The sequence below is a fragment of the Drosophila sulfurigaster genome, chromosome 2L (assembly GCF_023558435.1).
Source record: "Drosophila sulfurigaster albostrigata strain 15112-1811.04 chromosome 2L, ASM2355843v2, whole genome shotgun sequence".
NCBI lineage: Eukaryota > Metazoa > Arthropoda > Insecta > Diptera > Drosophilidae > Drosophila > Drosophila sulfurigaster.
In genome coordinates, this window is record NC_084881.1 from 18,182,147 (window position 1) to 18,202,610 (window position 20,464).

The following is a 20,464-nucleotide window of genomic DNA, read 5'->3' on the forward strand; positions in this document are numbered from 1 at the left end:
AGAACAATTAAATCGTCCTTGTAGTTTCTGAGTTATCCTGAAATTCGCAAATTTAGCCCATTCCTCCTAAGCCGCGGACCAAAAAATTACAAGTGTTGGATCCTTAGATAACCCCATATTTTTTTGATGCCAATCGATAGAGTTGGTTCTTGCGATCCTAGCAACATGTGACCTTTGAAAATGCGGCAGGATATGCCCGAGATATATGTTGTTTTCGAAAAAGGACAACCGTTTTCTAAATATTGTTTAAACAAATCCTTAAGGATCTGGCAAAGACCTACTTTGTTGTAATCAGGGAAAGTAGTACTATCGATTTGCATTCAAGGATTTTCATTATCCTGCCAAAAAATTTTCCCAAAATTTAGCATAGAAAATTGTCCAAATATTTGAGAAATCAGCCGTATCTCCGCCATTTGAAGGACGATTATGATGTCCTTTGGCACACAGAGAGCTTTTTTCAATACAAATCGATTGGCATACTAAAAAGGACGAATGTCCTGCGGGCGGCCAAGTTTTAGGGACTTTTTTGTTTACAGGAAATAGCGAATATCTCGGGCATATCCTGTCTGATCCTTGCGAATCCTACTTCAAACGAAATTTCTTGATGACCACTATCATTCTGCCAAAGGACATTCAAATAGTCCTTGTAGTTCTCGAGTTATCCTGCAATTCGCAAATTTAGCCCATTCCTCCTAAGCCCCGGACCAAAAAATTACAAGTGTTGGATCCTTAGATGACCCCATATTTTTTTTATGCCAATCAATAGAGTTGGTCCTTGTGATTCTAGCAATATGTCTCCTTTGAAATTGCGGCAGGATATGCCCGAGATATGGCTTGTTTTCGAAAAAAGATCCTGGGCGCACCCTCAAAGTATGCTATAAAAATTTAAAAATTCCGACTTAATTTTTTTCAAGGGGTGAGTATAGAAAAATTGCCAAAAATTCGAAAAATCAGCCGTATCTCGGCCATTTGGAGGACGATCGTGATGTCCTTTGGAACATATATAATATTAGTGAATCCAAGCTGATTGGCATAGTAAAAAGGACGAATATCCTGCCTGAAGCCAAGTTATAAGGACTTTTTTGTATACAGAAAATAGCGAATAACTCGATCATATCCTGTCTGATCCTTGCGAGTCCTGTGTCAATCAAGAGTTCTTGATGAGAGCTATCGTCCTGCCAAAGGACATTCAAATCGTCATTGTAGTTCTCGAGTTATCCTGCAATTTGGGAATTTAGCCCATTCTTCGCAAGCCGCGGACCAAAAAATTACAAGTGTTGGATCCCTAGATGACCCCATATTTTTTTGATGCCAATCGATAAAGTTGGTCCTTGTTAGCCTAAAATTACGTGTCCTGTCTATTTCTGTAAGGACTTGAGCAAGCTAGGAATAATTTTCCGTCAAATAAACGCATCTTAAGTAATCGTTTAATCTCGCTAATAAGTGGCTCTCCAGAGTGTAGCTTAATGTTTGTGTGTGTTTATTGAGTCGGTTGGCTGCTTCAATCAAATTCAATTGCAACGCGCACAAGTATTTTACAAGCAACCCGAGACGGCGCTCTGCATGAGTGAGACAGAGCTAGCAATAGTGTCGAGAGCCTCAATGGCGGTTGTGTGCGACGAAGGCGTTGACGAAACGAAACGGAAAAAAAACAATTGACAGCTGCTGCTGCTTCTTCTTCCTGGTAGGTGGAGCGAATCAGCTGCTGCGCTTATTGTGAATGCCAAAATGAAACTTAAGTGGTTGTTATTTTCTGTATATTTTATTTTAATTCAAATAGCACAAGGACTTTACATAAATTAATTAACTAATATTTAAATTACATGCAAGCGTGCTGCTGATGTGTTCTTTTGTGTTGTTTTGTTTTGTTTGATATGTAGGCAACGTTGTTGTTTTTGTATTAATTTACTTGTATATTTATAATAATTGGGTTTGTGCACAAAATATGTATTTGTTGTTTGTTGTTTTTATTAAAATTAAATTCAAATTACACTAGTAACTAACTAATTGTTATTACAGCTTTAAAGTAATAAACGTTCAATTTGTTTGTGATACATATTTACATTTGTTTGTGTTGTTGTTGATGTTGTTGGGTCAAATTGCACCAAGGATTTAAATTGTCTTAGCTCAATTTCAATTAAATTATTTGTATACATACATAATTTGTTGTTGTGGGTTGTGCAGCTGTGTATGTGTATGTGTGTGTGTGTGTGTAAATCGGGGACGGCTATACAAATTATTTATGTATAATGTATTATAATTGAATTTAGTTTTGATTTGTTTGCTTTCTTCACTTAATTGCTATTTTAAAATGATGTGTATCATATCATATCTTATAGTTTAGGCATTATCTAGAACAAAAACAAACATAATACATACAAGTGGGCAAAATTACATATTAAATACAAAATAAACATACGATTTTACATGGGTTATATATTCATACATTTCTAATTTTCATACTGGTTGCATGAAGGGGGATGGCTGGGATACTTAGGGTTGAGGGCGGGGTAGGGGCGGGGGCAGCGATAAACACGACGAATATACAATCACAAAAATTAACAACGTGCAATATTCAAATGCACCGCTGCCCAGGCCACTTTAATCAACAGTCTGACTGTTGCCCAAGTGCCCACGAAGAATTCCCTTACTGTTCACCCCCCGCTACAAGTTGCTAAAAGTGCTCAAGCCAAGTCTACCGCCAGATCACTAGGACATGTTGCAAAGCTGTTGGTGCCACTCTCCAGTTGTTGCTGGTGTTGCTCCAACATGTAGCTGCCATTGTTGTTGTTGTTGTTGCTGCCATAGCTGGTCGCCTCTCGATCTCCACCATAGTCATGTCACATCGAGAGCGTGCCCACGCCCACAGCAGCAGCGGACATCTGTGCGCTGTGCTGCTGCTGCAGATGTGAATGCGCCGCCGCAGCCAGCGAATGACTGTGCGCCGCCAGATGGGGATGCAGACGCATGGCGGGCAGATTCATGGCCATCGGATTCATCGAGTGCAGCGGATGCTGCAGATGCAGACCCGGCTCCAGTTTCGTCTTTGCATCCAGCAGCTGACTGTAGTCGGTGTGCTGGACACCGCCCATCACATTGGGATCGCTGCCCTTCTTGTTCTGTTTGCGCTCCTTGGCGCGTCGATTCTGGAACCAGATCTTCACCTGACGCTCCGACAGCGACAACGATTGCGCCAGCTCGCTCTTGCGCCGAATGGTTATGTAGCGCGATGTGCAGTACTCCTTCTCCAGCTCCAGGCGCTGGAAGTCGGTGTAAACCACGCGATATTTGTCCTTGGTGCGGGTTTTGCCTGTCAAAGAAAAGATGCATCAAATAAATGGTTAGTTACAGATTAAAGTAAATTTACATTCAATACTTCGAATAAAGATAAAAATGTAACTAAATATTTATAAAATAATAATAATAAATGGAGAACAGATTTGAATTAAAAACATTCCCAAATATTTCATTTAGTTTAACCCCTAAAACTGTTTTTGAAATGCAAATAAAGTAAATTTACACTCAATACTTCGAATAACGATAAAAATATAATTAAATATTGGCTACGCTATAAGATTTAAATATTTTTTTTTACAGAGAAAAAGATCAGTTTCAATGAAATAGCTATATAAATAGAAAATATACAAATAATGTTTCTAAAACTATGTTTGAATTAAAAACAGGCTTGAATTTGCAATTTAAACAGGTTTTAAAATGCAATGCTAAATATTCATTAATCGATTATTTCTAGCAAAGAAATATAAATAATTATAAAATAGAGATTATATGCAAATATTGTACATAAAACAATATTTAATTGTGCTGAAATAACTTCCGCCGCATGCATAAATCAAGATCATTTGCCTCCAATTAATATAATTACTTTTATAGTACAAGTACAAGTGTGTAAATATAATTATTTAATAATTGTTGCAGTTGAAGAAAAAGGTGAACTGAGACTCTGTCGTCACAGCTCGAGGGAATGACTTGAGTTGAGTTGAGTGAGTGGCGTGCGATGGGCAAACAAGTCGAGCTCATCCTCATGATGGGCAGGCGGCACATCATCATCATCATCATCGTCGTTCCCATCACATTCACAACAACTTGGTTCGTCACAACAGCCGACAATATTTGAATTAAGATAGGCCATAAAAATGAGAAAAAGAGGCAAAAAACCAAAAACGAAGCAACGTTGCGGTAAACATCAAAATGCAAACTCTAGGGGAGCATGGGGGAGGCACACTCTTTGCTTTTTTTGGGGCGCCGCAAGAGACACCCAAGAGGCAGCTGGCAACCAACAAGAGGAGAACTGGCGACCTGGCCAAATGGCGCTCGCGGCTGCTGCTGTGCAATTAGTCAATCAAAATTCAAATAGATGACACAAAACGAGCTAACGACAAGGCATGAAAAAGGCCACGGGATCATGTCATGCCGCAGTTGTCTCTGGCTACGTGATAAACACACTTACACCCAACACACACACACACACACTCTGGAATACTCTCTAGGATTGCGCGACGACTATCACAAGCAAATGAAATGCAAACATCTACTTGGGTTTTTTTTTTCTCTACCATTTTGGGATTTTGCTCTAATTTTTTTTTGTAGCACTCTGAATGCGTTTGTAAACCACAATTAAAATCGAGCAAACAAGCGAGCAAATAGACAAATATTTTCACAGATGATAAGTTCAAGCGATACACACACATACACACACACACACACACACACACAGCAGATACTACACGAAGAACAGAACAGAAATCCGAGGCAACTCGGAGTAGGTGTTAAAGACCTTAAGATCCTCTACACCTGCCTCTTGATATATGGCGCAAACACTCTCTCTCTCTCTCTCAGTTTTTTGATAATTAATCATCCGGCTATATTTTAATTATAGATTTTCCTCAATTCGATTTCGAGTTTGGTTGAGAAAAGCAGTTTCGGGTTGGCTAAGTGGAGCTACTCGTAAGTGGCCAAGTTGGTGCCCCTAACGAGGCCTAAAGTCCGAAATGTTCTGTCGCTTTTTGGGCCTTATCTCTTGCACTCGTATTTATTTTTTACACTTTTGTTTAGACGTGAATTTATAGCATTCTCTTTTCGTTGTTGTCGTTGTCGTCATCGTTCTTGGCTGTTTACTCACTTAAAGCCTCATTCTTTCAGTTTCAGTTCGTTTCTTTTTTTGTTGTGTTTTTAATCTAGCTTTTCGTCGCGTCTCTGTGCCTAATAATAAATCTCAAATTTTGAGGCTTGTTGCAATTTTAGTGTGGGGTGGTGGTGCCTTTAGATCTAGAAAATGTACTCAAGAAAAAGTAAAGACCCAACAGAACTCAACGCGGTTCGTTGATCATCGTCGCTTTTGGCCCGCGCGTGTTCTTGGCTCACACACAGTGCTGATAAGTGTAGACGGGGTGTTGTAGAAGCCATAATACAACTAATGCTGATAACCCGCAAAACTGTTTAGACAGACTTTAGATGGCAGAGCGTTGGATTTGAGGAAGTGCACAAATATTTGAGGCCATTAAAAAGCAAAAGCTCGGGGCAAAGATATTAAATTAAAACAAAAAAAAAAAGAGAATCATCAAGTAGGATTTCCTTGTGTAAATTGAACAAAACACGAAAATATTATTCCATCTCAGACAATTTCGCAATGTGATGATAAGTCATTAAGACTGTCACTCATTTTACGCTGTCTGTCTTTCTACTTATATAATCAACTCTTTGCAAAACAATGAAATCTTTTGTGGTATTTGTTCGTTGAATTATAAGGTGTTAAAGAGTTGTAAACTTGTCTATGAAAAGAAGTAAGAATTTCCTAACTACATATAAAACTGTATTATATTTTTAAATGTCATAATTTTCTATTAATATGTATTCCAATTTGTAAGCAGTTCTGTATCAATTGAAATAATCTGATAATATAAATTGTAAACTAAATTATTTTTAGTTTAAAATTTATTCAACAAAATATTCAATTCAAAATCTAAAATTTATTGAAAAACTTTTAATTTAAATCTTCCTTTAAAACTGTAAAATTATTTACCGAAATCTGTTGCAATAAGTTTGCCATATTCTAATTACTTTATTATATTTTAAAGGCTAATTAAAACCCTTTTTATTCCTTCCGGATTTCCATAAAAAAGTTAAACAAAAGCATGATTTCATATTCAAGTTTCCTTTTTAAGAACCATCGTATAAATCTGTCTGCAGGCACAAGTTCTTCTTGGCATTTAATCTATGCATAACTTTTATCTGTTGGCACTTTCAGTTCCAATTTCTCACACCTGAACACGCTGAGTAAACACACCGGAGTCCAAACTGGAGCACATTGTTGTGTTAGCGGCATTGGGGCCTAAATACTATATCTATGTGTGTGTGTGTGTGTAGTTGTAGTTGTGGTTAAGTATGGTTCTATCTGACCTTCACGGCCATAACCATATAATCCAATAAATTGTGTATACCATATATAAAACTATAAAGTTACTAACCCGTACTGAGTGTTTTATTATCTGCACACAAAATAAATACGCACACTTTATGTGGACCAAGCAAGCAAAGTTGTCTAACTCGGCTGAACTAAACTGGGAATGTTAGACAAACAGACACACAGATCTGCGCTTAACGAGATCACTCTTCACAAGATCTGCGAGATAAGATATCATAACTCATAAAGGGGGAAAACAATATGGAAAAACTAAAGTCATTTTTGCAAACAACCAAAAAACGAAAAAAAAAACGAAAGAGCAGATAGTATCTAAAAAATATATATTTATACATACAGTATGTTTGTTTCTGGGTGGGTTTAATTATAGTATATAGTATATACTCTAAATATATTTATGTGCAGATATACTGTATAGCCAGACACAGTCTTAAAAGCACAAATACATTTTATTCGTAATTAAATAAAATGCTCGCGTTGTGCCTTTTTTTGTGGAAAAAAGGTGTGACATTTTTTTATGGCTTTGTCACTGCCAGCGGGAAGAGGGAAAAGGCAAGAGGGGAGTAAGGTGGTGCTTAAAGGTGGGGTAAGTGCGTAACAGTAAATTTATATGTATAAATGGGTGTACGTGAAGCTCTTCCTCTTCTTGTTGCATCTGCTGCTCGTTCAACAACTGCTTTAAGTGTGGCAACGATTTGTAATTGAAAATTGAACTGCGTCTATAAATGTGAGTTCTTCTACATCGATCGCCACATAATGATGGATTAGTTGACATTACATATCATAGTTTACAGCTCTTGTCGATTGCATACGCTTGAGAGACGGCGGCATAGTTCAAATGCACGCACTCCCTAATCCCAGTTGAGGTCTATATCAACACTAAGAACTGCGATTCCTGACTCCAATCGGAATTGGAATTGGAATCAGAGTTGCGAGTTACGAGTTGTGTGTGTTGCAGCACTCTTGCTTGCCTCAAGTTGCAGGGCTTTGCAGAGGCTTCGTCGATAAGCTTTAATAGCTGTTTGTCGCACATCGAATGCTCGTCGTATATCGAATGTGATACTCATTAAATACTATTACACATGTTTACCACACGATGTGCTGCTCTGGATAAAACTGGCACTCATTCATTCACAGCGTTTTCTATATCTATTCAGATACTATTAAAACACTGCGAAAAAAGTGAGAGTTGCTTGCAGTGAACTATTAACAGATGGTGACAAATGATTCCAATGAAATTACTTTTAAAACTTTGCATAAATTTGTTCGATTTTCTATCTTCTAACTTTTGAAAACCAAAAAGATTCTCTTTGTTATGAATTTAAGCTATTTCTTGACCATATTTTAAGCTACAAATATAACTATCTGTCTCCGTTAATTACTAAATAAACTTGAACTTTTGTAATAAATTTGATTTATCCTTATTAAAATCGTTTCTTTATGTTTTCATTCACTTTACCTATTAACAATCAATTTATTCACTATTTATTTATGTTATAATTTACTTTACATTCATCGCCTTATCTTTTGCAAATATAAATATGTATAAACCATTTGCAATCATCGACTTTGAACGTCGTTTTTCTAGTTAATAATTGAAAAAGGAAAACACTTGCTACCGTTATTCCTGACCTTATCAACAGTCCATAAATTGCAGTGTAATAATTCACAACTGGTCTGCGCTCGCACTTAAACAATCGAATGGTTTATGAGTGTGTATCTGTAACTTTAGTTGTGTATCTATAACTGTATCTGTATCTGTATCTGTATGAACAATATCTGCGTGTTTGTATCTCGCACCGTTTCTGTTGCCGACAAAGGAATTTGTGCAAATAGCAAATGCCAATAGTTGGGTTGGCTTTAAGATTTTATAGCCCCCTCAGATTATGTTCTATATATATTACTCGCATATATATATTATTAAATTGATTGTTTTCTATTTAACCAAAGAAGCGCACACAAACAAATTGGAGCAAAGTTAAGCTACAAGTGAGAGAGACAGTTGACAATGCTTGTAAATTATAATTTAGAAATATGTTTTGTGGTATCGCGAGTAATGAATGAATAGTTCGAGTAGCTAGGAATATAATTGCCCGAGCAGCTGTTGCACTATTGAAGGACAACCTCAGGCTAAGATTGCGGCAATTATTTGTGTCCAGTTCCCAGCGGGCAAATCACAGGCAACAAGGACACTTACACTTATGGTTACAGTTACGAGTGTAACTGTTGCGGTTAGTTATGGGCTCTGCTTGGTGGTTGCTCGCTGACAGCGTGTTAATACGCTTTTGCCACCGCCTGCTGTGGCTTAATTTGTCACTTGCATGCCGCATAAGTGAAGCAAAGCAGCAAACACACAAACTGAGCGGAAGAACATCTTTATCTATCTGTAGCTGTGGGCATTGCCCAATGTGCAACGACCACAAGAACTCAAAGGCGGCAGATGAGCAACTCTATTGGGAGACATTTGTTACCTGCAGCCTTGGTTTGCTCTGCTCTCTTTCTTTATCCCCGACTTTTGTTCTATTTAAATTCTGGCATTAAAGCTGACTGTCTGGGTCAAAAGTTAGCTTTCCCTCCCCATTTCCCCATTCACGCCTCGACTTCGCCCGCAGCAGCAATTTCATTTATTGCACCCCGGGGATGTAGTTCAACACTTGACTTTTCAACACTCAATAATTCGCTCTGAGCTCTAAGCTCTAAGCTTTAAGTTCAGCACAATATTTTTTGCCAAAAAGGCAAAGGGTGAGGGGGTAGCATCATAAATGTGGCAGAGACAACGAAACAAGCGAGAACAACAATGAGTGGCCACTTGGTTGGCTTCATCTTTGAGCACTTTGAGTGTGTTGCTCTCGCACCACCCAAGCGACAATATAACAATAACATTTATTTGGCATTTGCTGCTGTTTTAGATGCTGTTATATCGTAAATATTAGCTCAAATTACATCATAAAATCATTTGATTCGATTTGACGTTTATTTTATTTTCTTTTCTTTTCCTTTGCTTTGCTTTCCTTTTTTTCTCCTCTTTTTTTTTGATGCTCCGCTGCCTTTTGTCTTTTGCATCCCGTTTACATGGCTTTGGCTTATTTGCCACAATTTACTACCTTTGTGGCAGCATCGCAGCTAAAAGGGTAAATCAATGTAGGATGCTCTATTTTGTTGCTTAACAACTAACTAAACGAGGCGACATTGTAATAAATATTCGGCAAGATTTGTAAAGATATTTAAGTCTAGTTTTTTGTATTACATGAATACAATACTTTGCGAATCATTTAAATAAGAGTTTTGTAATATAATCAAAACATTTAAAGCAAACCTTTAAGAAAATGTATCAAATGTGTCTTTAAAATATAACGTTAAGCACTATCTTTTCTTAAACCTTACGAATTAAAGGTAAATAAATACTTTTGAAGAAGTTTGATTTAAAGGTATTGAAAATATGAATGGATAACAAATATATTCTTTTGTTCATTATTTTATAGTTCATTATTTAAAAGCCGACGGCAAACCTTTAAAATTGTGTAGCCTAACTTCTCTTTAGTTTCATTCTACAAACTTAAACTATTCTCTCTATAACCCTTTTCTTTTCTCATTTTCTACAATGATTCGAGGCGACTCATTTCTAATTTATATAGTTTAATTGCTGTTTTCCAATTCGTTTCTATAGCGGAACTCGACTGCAATATAACAAGTTTGATCTCTACTCTCATCTTTCCTCAAAGCCAGAAAATTAGATCAGCTGTATAATTTCCATAAAACGTAATTAAAGTTCCCCCTAATGCTATATGGAGGCCATCAATAAATAACTCTTTCGCTCACACACACGCACGCATACAAATGTATACACACACACGCAAGAGAAGAGAAATTCAAAATGGCGGACATCAAAGTGGAAAGAAACATGCGACATGGAAACGCTTTATGAGCGCTCGCTTCCCATTCCCATTCCCATTCTCATTCCATTTGTTCAATGCATATGCAAAAGTACAACGCCTCCAAGCAGACAGTCTCCCCCCGAGTTCCCCTTCCCCCTCTCTACCCTCATGGAGCCAGGCCGCGCCCTGGCACGCAGCATTATAAATGCCAAAGAAGGAAAAGCAGCAAAAAAAAAAACAGAAAGAAAAAAGAAAAGAAATATTATCAGATCGCGTGCAGCACAAACGAATGCCGACTGCGGTACGTGCCGCAGCCAAATGTGGCACGCAAGCAAGCCAAGGGGCCAGGGGGCAGTGGGGAAAGGGAGCGAGGCGGAGTTGCAATGAGTTGCAGAGGATGTGAATGAGGAATGTGGACGTGGCTAACACGCCATTGGCAGCGACGAGCGGTTTTAGGCCGCATTTTTATGGCGACAGCTGAGCGAGAGAGACAGAGAGAGAGAGGGGAGTGTCGACTTGGTGTGTGCTTACAAAATGGCAGCCGAGCCAAGCCAGCAAGACTGTTGGCCAGAATTTAACGGCCAAGCCAAGTCGCAAGTCGCGAGTCGCCATTAAGGCCATAAATTGTCAGGCGGGTAAAAATTATTTTCAAATTTACGTTAATTATTTCGAATGCGGAGCTGTGGCATGCAATAAACATTTACAATCATGCGCTATATAGTATATATAGATACATACTCGTATATGTAGATACGATATACGACTCGAGCTTATTTATGAGCGGCACATGCAAAAGCCACAAAGCAAAAACAAAAAACGAGAAAAAAAGGAGAAAAATGAAACCCAAAGAAGAAAAAAGAGAGTCTAAGAAATTATTTGGTTTTTTTAAGGATGCGTACCACCTGCTTCCAGAATATCGGAAAAGTCATCTAAATTGGGCGTGCTGCACAGCTCTGTTAATAAGCAAAAGGTTAAGATTGATATACAGATAGAGAGAAACAGATAGAGATAGATAACTGATTGATATATTGATATATATTAGTTTGATGAGTCAGCTTAGCAGAGCAATTGTGTTTGCCCAACAACAGTAACTGTGTTTGGCCTGAGCATATACTAAAGCATTCATAAGCCAGGCCAACACATTATTGATAATTTGCGCTTCATAAAAATATTAAACAATAAATTTTGCACAGCGCGCTCCTCTGGTGTGAACTATAAATTGTGTCTGTTCTGTTCTGTTCTGTTCTGTTCTGGTCTCGTTCTTATCTCAGTGGGTTAAACTCTTCGGGTCAACGTGCAACAATATTTGAATAATCTTTGAGGCCTGCGCCGGAGTGTAAACAATTGCTACAGAGAGATGCAACTGAGGTTTGCTCTATAACTATAACTATAGCTATACTGTATAACTGTATAACAATATAACAGTTTAACGGTCTATTTGCTGAACCTGAGCAAACTGTAGAGTGTGCTGTGACGATTGATGGGCAATGGGCGAATAACGAGTAGCAAATGGTCATTTATTAATGGCAAACGAGCTATAACAAATCCCAGCTAATAATCATCATAATTAAAGTGGCATAAAAATCAGAATATGGCTACCATATACAATATTCATTCATTGTTATGGTTAGGGTATACAATATAAAAGTATATACTTTGCGCCCCCTAAAACACAGTCATCGTAGTCATCGCAGTCGTCGCTCAATGAATGGAATGAAACATTTAATTTAGTTTTTTATAATTATTGCTACTTTATTGTATTGTTAAGCGATTAACGGCACATATATATATATATGCCTATATATATGGTAGTAAATGCCACCAGCTGGACTGCAAATCTTGGCCATAAACAGAACAACAACGAAACGGTAGCAAACCTCGTTTCGCATACGCATTTCATAAGAAACGTGTCCACAATAAGCTTGACACGTTTCCCGCCAGTCAATCAGTCACCCACTTAGTCAGTCAGTCAGTCAGTCAAACAGTCAGTCAGACGGCGAGTCACTCAATCAGTGGCATTATGCCGTGAGGAGATATAAAAGAGCTGATATTTTGTTTATACTTGCAAACGCAAAATATTTGCCCCGTTCTATGTGTCGTATGAGCGATTTTGATTGACAATCGGATTTTAATGTCGTTGGCGGGGCTTAAGAGACGAGGCTAGCATGTCAAGCATTTTTGTTTATGGCTAAAGGAAATGATTCTCGGCTCGCCTCGACTCGACTCGGTCCGACACATTTAGTTGTTAATTTTAGAATTGAATTTTTGTTGGGCTTTGCTTTTTCAGCGATTAGCTGATAAACTCATAAACAACTGGAAAAGCCCATAAACGCAGGCTGAAGCTGATGAAATCGCCACTTGATACCAATGATAATACAGTTTGAAAGCTCTTTTTAGCTGATGGAAACTTTGAAAAGTTGCTAATGACATTCTAAGAAAAGATTATGGTATTTGAAAAAAAAATGTGAAGTGTGAACTGTCGATTGAAAATAATATAGCTAAAAAGCTTATTTCTTTACTTATTAATCGTAATATAAAACTAAAGTACACCATTTTTAATGATTTTAGCTTAGAAATTGAAAAAAGAGTTGTGTTATTTGCCTGTAAAGCTGCTTAAAGCTCCGTCTACAACCCAATCCAAATTGAAGATTGCTTTTTTGTACTGTTTATTATCTCATTTCTTTAAAATCGTTAAGCTCCCAAATCCACGGCGCCTCAACGAATAACCGAAATAAATTTCCACACATTTGTGTGTATCAACATATCGAGTATCGAGTAACACCTTATAGCGTACATGAGAAGGGCTTTTCAGCTACAAAATTTCAGTTATGAGCAATATCAATGCCAATACAAATAACAGCGCACACACAGTGTATTTAAACAACTAAGTCCAAAGCAAATGAATCGATGGAACACACACAAGTCATGTCAATGCGAGATAGAGAATGAGAAAGACATAGACATCGAGAGTAGCAGCAAAGGGCGAGGCGAAGGGAGAGTTGGGTATGTGAAAGAGAGACTGTGCTAATCCTGGCATGTCAATCATGGTACCATTTGTCAGACGCAATGTCGTCGCTTTGCCCACGGATAGATGATGAACTGGGCTAATCAACAGCGGACTTCATTTTGACACATGCTCCGACCGGGACAGGGACAGGGACAGGGGCAGCATTGAGGGACTCTAACTGTGGCCTGTGCTGACGGCAGCGTCGCACAAAAACCAAATATTGATAGCACTGATAACGATCGACAGCGCGACATCGACATCGACATCGACGAGAATGTAGCTCTGACTGCACCACCAGCTAGCTAGTGGCCATTTTTAATGGCTTATCATGCAACCACATATACACACACTTTACCCTCCTATATATGTATATATGTATATATGTTTATTCATATGTTGTCTAGCTATGTTGGGTATCATAATTTCAAATTGGAGTTCGATTCTTTTCTTTTTGGGGCCAGACATTGGGGCTGCACAAATCTAAGCTGACTATACGAGTAGAGATAGTTCTCCCTCGATATTTGTGATATGTCGTATATATAAATTTTGTGACTATTGACATATTAAATCTCAATGTGTCATGTGGCATTATGTTTTGAGCCCGAATTCCCCCCTGTATAATTGCTTTGCTGTTCTATTCTGTTTCTAACCAAATCCCAAGTTGCGACTTATCAGTTTCGAATATTGTTGCTATTGTTGTGGTTGTTGTTGTTGCTTCTTCCTGGATCTCTCGCTCGTAACATTCAATATTTTTTTTAATAATGATTGCAAAGATTTGGCCATAAATGTCGCTATTTAGTTTTTATTGGAAGTAATACTAATTTTTATTGGTTTATTGGCTATATTGTTTTAATCAATACTCTCGTACCCAGGGCGGCGCTCTTATCAAGTTATCAACCATATAACCAGGCTATGGGCTGGAGATAACGCACACGTTTTGATACTCCTATCACCCCGAAAACTAAAATACAAAAACAAAAAAAATACCATTATTGGAGCAACATAGAAACCCCGGGTAAACCATTGACAGGCGGACGTTCATTTCACAAAGGTGTTGATGGCCTATTCTCCGCCTCCTTCACCTCCCCTGCTGCCTCTAGACAATTCCCGTAACCCCCTCCTAGACGGGGTGTAGCACTAATCTAATCGCGAAAAGCCCGCCACAGGCCGCAGTTGAAACAAAAGTACAAGCAACAATAACAAATTGTTGAAGAACTTTTATTGCCACACCCAATGGCAATGCTTCACTTCAATACCCCGAGTAAAAATGGATATGTTGAGGTTCCGCTGAAATGAAACCCTAGACACGTACGCCTCACTAAATTAAACACAAAACAAAAACCTAATCAAAAAATTGCACCGAGCATTTGTGGCGAGGCGAATTCATCGCGGCGAATTGAATTGCTGGCGCTAAGTCAGCGGAATTGTTTATTATTTATAAGAATAATAAATAAAATGCATAATCTTAATTTGTCGTCTTGACCCGTTGAAGGATTAAAACGAACAACAGCCACAAACGGCAGGGCAATAAACGTTAATTGCATACCAACAGATTTTATGGGCTTAATGGATATCGTCGATATCGACGAACTCAAACGTCGTCGACGTCGTCAACTTGAAACGCGGGTCATAAATTGTGAGCGCTTGCGCACGTGTTTTAGTGTGAGTGTATTTGCTTGTTTTGGTATTTAACTTGCACTGCGCATGTTTATATACATATGTATATGTGTGTGTGTGTGTTTGTCCGTTTGACATTTACATTGCGTGTACATGCAAATGCCAGTTGTTGTTTTTGTGTTGTGGATACCAAAACAAAAAAGAGAGCAAACCACAAAGATGGCCGCAAACAGCGAACAGCAGCAGCAAAATAAAAATCAAAAGCCTTGAGCTGTTGTTGGCATTTGATCTGGCAACTTTTGAGCAACAAGCGAGCCTTGCCAGACGGGAATTGAAATGCAATGAAAGAGCTTTCTGTACAGAAGCTTTCTAAAGTTCTCAATTAGAATGAAGAGATACAAATATTTACATTTAGTATTTTCAATTGATTCGCATCGATGCATTCAAGCCTATTAGAAACACTTCTCACACCGCTAATTGCTGTGAGAGCAGTCTGTTTCATATCTTGCTTTGCCCACTATTTGCATTTTTCATTAGAAACTTAAGAAACAAAAATTGATCGACCCTATTGAATGTTTTTATAGTAAAATTGATTTACGACCCAAAATTAGTCAACATAGTCGACAAGCTGAGCCTCAGTTTAGCCTGGGGTATAAATCAAGGCAAAGGCAGTGTGCCTAGTTCTCCAGGGCCGTAAAATGAAGACAAACATTTGATTTTTATGGGCCGCTTGGACCGAATGACTGAATGCAAGCAAATTGCTTATTGTTAGCTATAAAATTATGTTTCTTTTCCCTCTCGCTCTTTCTAACACATTCGCTGTGTGTCTGTTTTAAAGCGCAAACAGCACGAGCACAAAGCTTTGAAGACAATGCAGCGACTGTGCTTCGCATTACGGATGCGGGATAAACCCAAAAAATGCTGACAACTAATACATAGGTGCTAATGCTTAAGTATGTGTATGTGTAAACTTACCAGGCTGTGGCTGCGCTGGATACGAGGGCTTTTTCATCCAATCATAATATTGAGCTTTTGCTGGCGATGTGCGATGGTTGTTGTTGTTGTTGGTCACACTGTTATTGTTGTTGTTGTTGTGCGTCGATGGACTATTGTTGTTGTTTGCACTGGCCGCTAGATGGTGCGTCAAATGATGTGGCGACGAAGCGGACGTAGGCGCTCCAGGGCTGGATATCTCACTGCCCGACACCGTAATCGGCGGCGATGGCAACCCTTCGGCAATGTGTTGTTGTTGCTGCTGTTGCTGCACTTGGGATACGGAATCGGGTCCAATGCTGCCATTGGTATCATTCAACTGCGTTGTTCCTCCGCCCGCTGACGGACCGCCAACAACAGGCGCTGAGCTGCTGCTGCCAGAGCTGGCTGAACTACTGGAGCCGCCGCTGGCCAAACCGCTGTTGATATGATGTGCGTGATGCTGATGCATCAGCTGCTGGTGCGCCGATGTTGGCACATTCTGCACAAAATTATCGCTAGCCACCGCGGCTGCTGCTGCACTCGAGGCAGCCGGTGAATGCCAATCGCCGGCACTTGAGTGGCTGAACATATGATGGGGATTGTAGTACATCGGATGGGCGGCGGCAGCAGCGGCAGCATGATGTGCAGCATGTGGTGATTCGACATCGCCAAGAAACTGATGATTTGGTCCCGCATGATAATTATTCCAGTTCCATGTTTGGCCGGCGGCAGCGGCCGAGGCGTAAGCCAAGTTTGCAGCACTGTGCTTTTGCGCATAGGGCAGAGTGTTGTAGTAGTGGGATACCATGATTTGAGGTTATGGTGCGCGCACTTACAAAACTCTTTTAATTATAATGTATTTATTGCGTTAGTTAAGCTGCACTTTACGTTCTGCGGTTTTTGTCTTTTTAGCACTTTTTATAGAATTTACAGTTTACGAGCACATTTTGCAAGCTTGACTTGCAAATTTAACTTTCAACTTGTTCAATTTCTTTTTGCGCTCCTTTTTTGTGCGCTCTTTTTGCTACTCTCTCACGCACTTGAGCTAAGCTTGTATTAGTGCGTTGCTCTATTTTGCAATTATCGATTACAGATTAGGCACTGATCTGGTTGTAATCGTCAAATGTATTTTTAGTATATTTAATTTGAATTCGCACACGCGTTTTTTAGGTGATCTCACTATTGTGTTGTTTCAACTGCCGTTGCGTTTGGCCTGTTGTGACGTTAACCGCAGTCGAACACGTACTGAAAGCAACGAGCGTCGCACTGACTGATAAACAAACCAAAAAAAGAAGCCGAGTCGGACTACACACAATCTTATGCTTGCAGCAGAGGCAATGCCAGCAGCATATAACTAGTCATCTCGCTCACACACACGCAGCCAACCATCTGCTGACTGGTTTTAACCCTCGTCGCAAGCCCATTTCCGTTGAGTTTGAAATTCAAGATGGCTTATGTTTGTATGCGCACTCTTTCTTTGCTGCTGCCATCTCGCTCTAACGAACGTCATGTCATGGCTGAGCAGGTAGCTCCGCCCTCTCCCAGGGGCAGGTACCATTCACTTAGCGAAATGTGTGTTTAGATGGTAGGCGTTAAAGCCGACTACAATTACGAGACTACGTCGACGAGTCTTCTACTACATATAGCATAGAAGACAGAAAGACCCCTTTTCCTTTACGACTGCTTCGATTTGTACTATAAACTACAATTGCCGTTGGCTGTCCCTAATTAAGTAATTCCATACCGAGTGTGCATTATGCAATTAGTGGCTGTAAAATCATGTTTGTAATGCCATAACTACGGATTTCATTTATTATACCTTTGTTGTAGTCTGCGTACATTTCGTTTCATTGAGCCTTTGCCTTTTCCATTTGTCGAGCCCCGATGCCAATCAAAGTTTTAATGTTGAGATTTATTTTTTGATTTTCGATTTGTTTTATGTTCCCATTTGTTTGAAGAGAAAATCAGTGATTATATAAATATTACGCTAATTGTAAGTGGTATAACACCTAAGAGTATTGCCCCATAAATCAATGATTGGATTAAAAGTATGTAAAGGCTTAACAAATAGTTTAAATTATAAGAATGGAAACTATGAATTAATACAAATATGTTTGCATATAAAAAGAGTAAAAAATGTTTCCTGGCTGAACTTTTAAAATAAAGGAAACTATAATTGTATACAATAATGTATCAAATTATTTCCTGATTCCATTTAGACTAGCGAAAAGTGTATTAGAATGCTCTAGAATCCAGCTTCAATGACACCGAAGTATTACCAATAAATATCGTGGCTCTTGTCTCTTTAAACTCTAAGTTCAAAAGGTTCAAAAGAATAGAGAACTTGGGTATAATAAAGATTTGTTTTGTCAACATTTTGCAATAGTTGACATCGATTGAGTAATCCGTTGCAGTCGCGTTTCTCAGAAATACTCTGAGGATTATTTAAAAAACGGATTCATTGAATATTTTGCAGCTACAAATTTACTTGCAAAATGTCATAAAGTGCCAGGGTCAAATATGTTTGCACGGTGAGCGGGTGTAATTAGAAATGTATTCAGGTGACACAATGGAAAATTTCACACAGACAACCAGGGAAAATTTGTGAAGATCGACGGTACGTCCGTCAGTTGTATGTTTGCTTGGCAGTTGTCAGTTGTCAGTTGGCCTCGCCGAGCAATACAACACTTAAATTTCACTTATTAACGCTGAGGATGCTTTAGGATACACAAAACTGGTTCGATCGTGGGATGCTCTCTAAACAAAAAACCCCTTAATGCCCAGAAACAAAACATTGTAAAACAATTGAGAGGGCAGCACAAAAGTTTTATGATCGCGAACGGGAACGCGACCTAGAGCAGCACAACATCACAGATCGCGGACAGTCGAAAGGACACCAAACAAGAGGCCTCTTTAACAGACGTCGTCGTCGACTGAGGAAGAGAAAGAGAAGCTGCTGGTCATAAAGATCACACTACAATTAAGCGGTCGCAGCCCATTTTTCCACGGTTTTCTTTTTTTTCGCAACGCATCAACAATTCAAGAGAATTGAGCTGCAACTGTAAGCTGAAGGTAGGCAAGGGTAGGCCATTTTTTTCTGTGCGTTGGTCATGTAATAGGGCATAATGTTTACCTGGAAGTCATTAGGGGCGAATTATGCGATATACATACATATAGATGAAGAGACAACAGAGCTGTCAACACAAGATGCTTTCGAAGCGTTCCACAATAAAAATCGAAGCCCTTCTAATGCATCTTTTTTGTTTTTATCTCTCTCCCATATAGTATTATGACTCACACAAATCATAAATTAGAATATGACCGTGCTATTAACATTAGCATCGACACAACGACAACAAAACTTGAAAATTTTAAAATGCAATTATGTTAATAAATCCATAAAGAAAGCACAGCGCCACAAGCCATAAAGAAGCCTCCTCAAAACTCAACTCTCAAAAACTCAAGCGGCAATTAGACCGAGCGAGATGGCCAACAGCCATATACGAGCTCCAATCTGAGATATAATATACATATACCTACACATATTTGTATATGTATGTATAAGGTACGGCTATATCAATTGCCGTCGCCAGACTAAAAAAAAAACTCAGAAACTGACGCGATGTTTGATTGGATTGTCGAGTTTGGTTTTTTTTTGTCGCCGTCGCTTGTCGGTTAATTTAAGGTTGAAATCGTTTTATAGCCATGACTCTTTTTGAGCAAGTCCATCAAGTGCTTACCGCGATCGTCGCTTTCCCCCTTCCCCTGCCTCGATCCTCTCTCCCCGCCCCGATCTGCCTGCGACTCGCAAGTGCATTTTGCGTTGTGCACACTTTTATGATTGCCGCGGCAACAGCGATAAAATATCTTTGTTAATAAAACAAATTAAAATTGTTTGCTGTGTGCCGCTAAAGAAAGAAAACCCCAAAAATGAATGTAGTAATATTTTTCTGAATTGAAAAATTCGCAAAATTTTGGCCATCTTGATGAGTAAGTTTCGTTCAACCTAATTTATGCAGTCATCCGTAATTGTTTTATATTATGTATACTCGATTTTAATATAAGTTGTAATAGAATAATACAAATATAGCTAACTCTTCATAGAAATCGAGACCAATTTCGAAAGATTTAATTTGAAAGGAACCAACTTTGGCTGACGAAATTTAATATTTTCATGTTGAAGCCAACAATTCACAAAAATGTAAAAGGCTTTCTTAGAAGTAGATGTTTTATACTATATATCAAATAATGCATATAATTTTATCAAATATTGCTGATAAACATAACCAGCAGTAAAATAAACCTGACAGAATGAATTCATTATATGACACACTACAATGACTAATGAAATTTAAACCGTTTGTAATTGAAAGGGTCTATCAAAGATGTTGCCATAAAATAAATCAAATATTAGAATTTAATAACTGCAATTGCAATCATTAAAATACTAATTAATTTATAGCTCACCTTTGTGAAAGATTCAGGTTCAATTCATATTCAATTAACCTGAACAATCGAACCTGTTAAACTGAGTTGAGACTAATTTCTGTT

The 20,464-nt window shown here is 38.6% G+C and overlaps 1 protein-coding gene across 1 annotated transcript; it reads right to left on the reverse strand.

Moving 5' to 3' along the window:
- Positions 1-1,743: 1,743 nt before the first annotated feature.
- Positions 1,744-17,163, reverse strand: LOC133848940 (homeotic protein caudal). The gene is made up of 2 exons (XM_062285098.1): positions 15,914-17,163; positions 1,744-3,310 (listed from the first exon to the last, which is right to left on the reverse strand). The coding sequence occupies exons 1-2, from the start codon at positions 16,719-16,721 to the stop codon at positions 2,841-2,843; spliced, it is 1,278 nt and encodes a 425-aa protein (XP_062141082.1). The 5' UTR covers positions 16,722-17,163; the 3' UTR covers positions 1,744-2,840.
- Positions 17,164-20,464: the final 3,301 nt, after the last annotated feature.

Coding starts and splice junctions, on each gene's coding strand:
- LOC133848940 (XM_062285098.1), bottom strand. CDS start 16,721: ATGGTATCCCACTACTACAACACTCTGCCCTATGCGCAAAAGCACAGT. Junction 3,311..15,913: donor TCCAGCGCAGCCACAGCCTG/GTAAGTTTACAC, acceptor TTTCTTTGACAG/GCAAAACCCGCACCAAGGAC.